At 39.7% G+C, this 3,514-nt stretch overlaps 1 protein-coding gene across 1 annotated transcript; it reads right to left on the reverse strand.

Moving 5' to 3' along the window:
- Window positions 1–567: 567 nt before the first annotated feature.
- On the reverse strand, window positions 568–3,225 carry LOC149740777 (uncharacterized). The gene is made up of 4 exons (XM_089872739.1): window positions 2,392–3,225; window positions 2,255–2,317; window positions 2,059–2,193; window positions 568–1,836 (listed from the first exon to the last, which is right to left on the reverse strand). The coding sequence occupies exons 1-4, from the start codon at window positions 2,768–2,770 to the stop codon at window positions 1,400–1,402; spliced, it is 1,014 nt and encodes a 337-aa protein (XP_089728865.1). The 5' UTR covers window positions 2,771–3,225; the 3' UTR covers window positions 568–1,399.
- Window positions 3,226–3,514: the final 289 nt, after the last annotated feature.

Here is a 3,514-nt window from a genome sequence, read left to right on the forward strand (position 1 = left end):
TAAAATACGCTATAGCGTCCACCTACACCTGTACGTAATGTGCTCGTCTAGATGGAAGAGCGGAGACGAACCACGTACTCCATATACTGCCCGAGGCGTACGACACAGACCAGATGACGTGTGATGTGCGTTGTACGAATGACAACATTTTCCCAACTTCAGTGCCAGTTTCTTAAAACCACGAGTTCAATGACGTAATGGATCAGCGTACCCTGCCCCGCAAGGTTGTGCAGTTTCGTGCAAACAGATCCAACATGTTGACACAAATTCTCTCAGTACCGCCATAAACAATTTTATGCAGTAATCAGTTTGTCACCTCGTACCGGGACCATCATGCCGGACCTGTCGGGTACAGAATGTAAAACTGGTTCGAGTTCCGGTACAGGAGCGAACGACATTAAACGCCAATAAATTCTTGCCTCCTGCAAAGTCGTGCTGTTACGCGCCGAGTAATCTTATTTTAGATACGAGTACGTTTCACCGCATCTCACTAAACGGGTTCGCAGCTTTCAGACTGTTTTCTCTTTCACAAAGGTGGTCATTACGTTTTACGTTAAACACTTATCGTTTCTGGTTTGTAGTAATTTATTATATTTTCCGCTGAAAGTTACAAAATTGCGTCAACAAATACGTCATCATATGACGCAATATATCGGAATAATCGAATGGCAACAGTTACGTAAGTACAGTGTAGGCGTAAACGGATGTGTATATACATGATTGAAAATTATGTACAAAAAAAATAAAAACAAACATTGTGTAAACAATACATGTGGGCAAAGTTACAGCGATGTCGATGACATTACCTTTAATGGAAACAAAAGTAAACCAAATGTTTGTGGCTATCGAAAATGCAGTTAAGCAAAATATATAAAGGAACCAGCGTGACTATAATACCGTGTTATTACATAGGCGCGTGGGGGTAATTGAAAACAGTGGATTATGTGAAACTTTACGTCAGAAGCTGAAATGACAAAAGCCGGCGATATGGAAGACAAACAATAGACGGAAGTGGGAAACTGACGTCATCAGAATATGCAATGCACGCATCGCGATATAGATCAATTAGAATGTTTCCTAACTTGGGTGAAATTTATATGGAAAAAAAATAGAGTAGGGTGGGGAAGACGGTACGTCTTTAGCTCAAATTATCCTGATTGTGTTTTACACAATTAACAAAGGTCTATAAGAGTCGTGAAGATACGGTTTTATAATACTTAGAGTGCTCCTTTAACTACCAAATGAGACGAAAAAATAGACTAAAAAGTTGTCCCATCTTCCTCAACCCTGCTTTACAACACACTGTCTCTTGCTGAAGCCAATACTGGTACATGAAGACGACTGGAGGAAGCAAGAAGACTTCAATAATATATTCGCAAAGTCGTATTGAGTTCCTTGATTAAGCGGTGGTGCTGGTGTTGGCAACTGTGGTTTGGTTGCTTGTCATTGGGAGAGTAGTGGGTCTTGTTGTTGATTGTGTAGCAGAAGGGAATGTTGTAAATGATGTGGCTCCGTTGGTATAACTGGCAGTGATATTTGGCATTGAAACAGTGCCATTTGGCTGCCGTGTTGGGATTACATTGCTGGTTGTTGTTGTCACAACACTGGCGTTCGTAGTTGCCGATGGCTGTGTTACTTGTACTGTAGTTGCTTGCTGGGTGGTCATAGATGGTGTGGTTGGTGTGGCTGCTATAGGAGTGGTGGCTGATACAACTGGTGCTGGTGTTGTTGTTGGTACAACTGCTGTTGTTGCTGGAGACTGTGTCGGTATCATTGGAACTTGAGTAGTAACCGAATCTGTGTTACCAGCGCTATTAGAGTTTCCTGCAGGCGTGGCTAAAATTGAGGGAAAACAGGAATGTTTAAAGTCACATTTTACCCACACCGATACCTGCCTCATTATAAAGCAATGATAAACAATTTTAATGACTTCCAAGGTAAAATAAATCAATTTTAACATTAAGAAAATGAATGAAACTTTCTTTATCCTTTCGTGACCGAATAACGACAGTTGCCTTTACACTGGTGTTCTTTTATACAAAAAAATAATCCACACACCTGCCAAAGTGCCAATCAGCACAAAAACGACGATCAGTAAAATAATTATGACGGTTCCTATGATCATCTCCAATTTGTAGCGTCGCCAGAGGTGTAAGAACCTATCCCAGCACGACTCGTGTACTTCTGAATCACCTGGGTTTAAATAACATTTGTTTTTACTAACATCTTGTGAAACATTTTCGAAATAACTTACAATCGTCTCTTGGTTCGACCAATACCTCACAGCTTTGGGCGTTATTCATGTTCGAGGATTGCTCTGAAATAGATGAAACAGATTTTAGTCCCCACAACACAGTTATATTAATTTAAAGTTTAACTTTTGCTCCCCACCCTTTTGATTGCTTTCTTCGTCATCTTTTTCTTCTTCGTCTTCCTCTTGTTCCTCATCATCGTCATCTTCTCCCTCCTCGTCTTCTTCCTCTTTGTCCTCTTCCTCTTCGTCTTCGTCTTCGTCTTTCTCTTTTTTCTTATCCCCTTCTCCATTTTTCTCTTCTCCATCCCTACCATCATCTTTATCATCTCCCGCATCCGAACCTTCTCCCTTCTTATCTTCAACGTCATCTTTTGCACCGCCTTCATCACTTTTCTGATTCATTTCTTCCTCCTTGCTCTCCTCTTTATTCTCGCCCCCACCATCCGCATTCATGTCAATCATCTCAATCTGAGTAACTTTCTGTTCGTTACTGTCGTCTCCTTTTTGTTCCGACATTTTAACTGAAGGTATTCAAACAACAAAACACTTAATTTAGCTCAATGAATATTAAAAGCGTCGCTACTTTTGCTGTGTCTAACGACGGCACCAAATAGCAAACAAAACAACGGCTTTAAAACGTTTAAGCTGTACCTATAGCCGAAAAAAAATAAATTTCTGATAAACAGACTCCCTAATTATGTTCAATCCCGAACTAAATCCTAACGGTTGCAAGTGATAGGGAGTAGTGACTAGCGCGACTAGAACAATAGACATGCCATCGCGGAAGTTACGTGCCTACGCTTTTTACAAGGAAGCATAGCCTAACAATGCTGCCAACGAGTTAAAAGAATATCACAACTAAATGTACTGCTTTCCGCCGTTATAGCTATGAACGCTATTGTCGTCTGGTGTGCAGATCAATTCAAATATAATTAGTCACATCTGTATTACTATTGTTTTGCAAGATACAAGTTTGTTTTAAAACAGCAAAGGCGTTTTAAAGAATATTTAATGAAATCTAGTTTCATTTTTATAATTTCTAAAAAACAGTATTAAATTAAAGGATTCTAAAAAAGTACCTTAAAATGCACTACGTTGTTAAATTAAGTACGTGATAACCGTTGTCTGCATCATCTCGCATGACTCAAATGTCTGACATGGTCATTATACTTAACACACGCCCAAAATACCCAGATACTACCTGTACATCTATTACACCACTTTGCCTTGCCTTTAATAAAACAACAAAACGAAACTAGG

Source organism: Ciona robusta, chromosome 2 (genome assembly GCF_009617815.1).
Source record: "Ciona robusta chromosome 2, ASM961781v2".
NCBI lineage: Eukaryota > Metazoa > Chordata > Ascidiacea > Phlebobranchia > Cionidae > Ciona > Ciona robusta.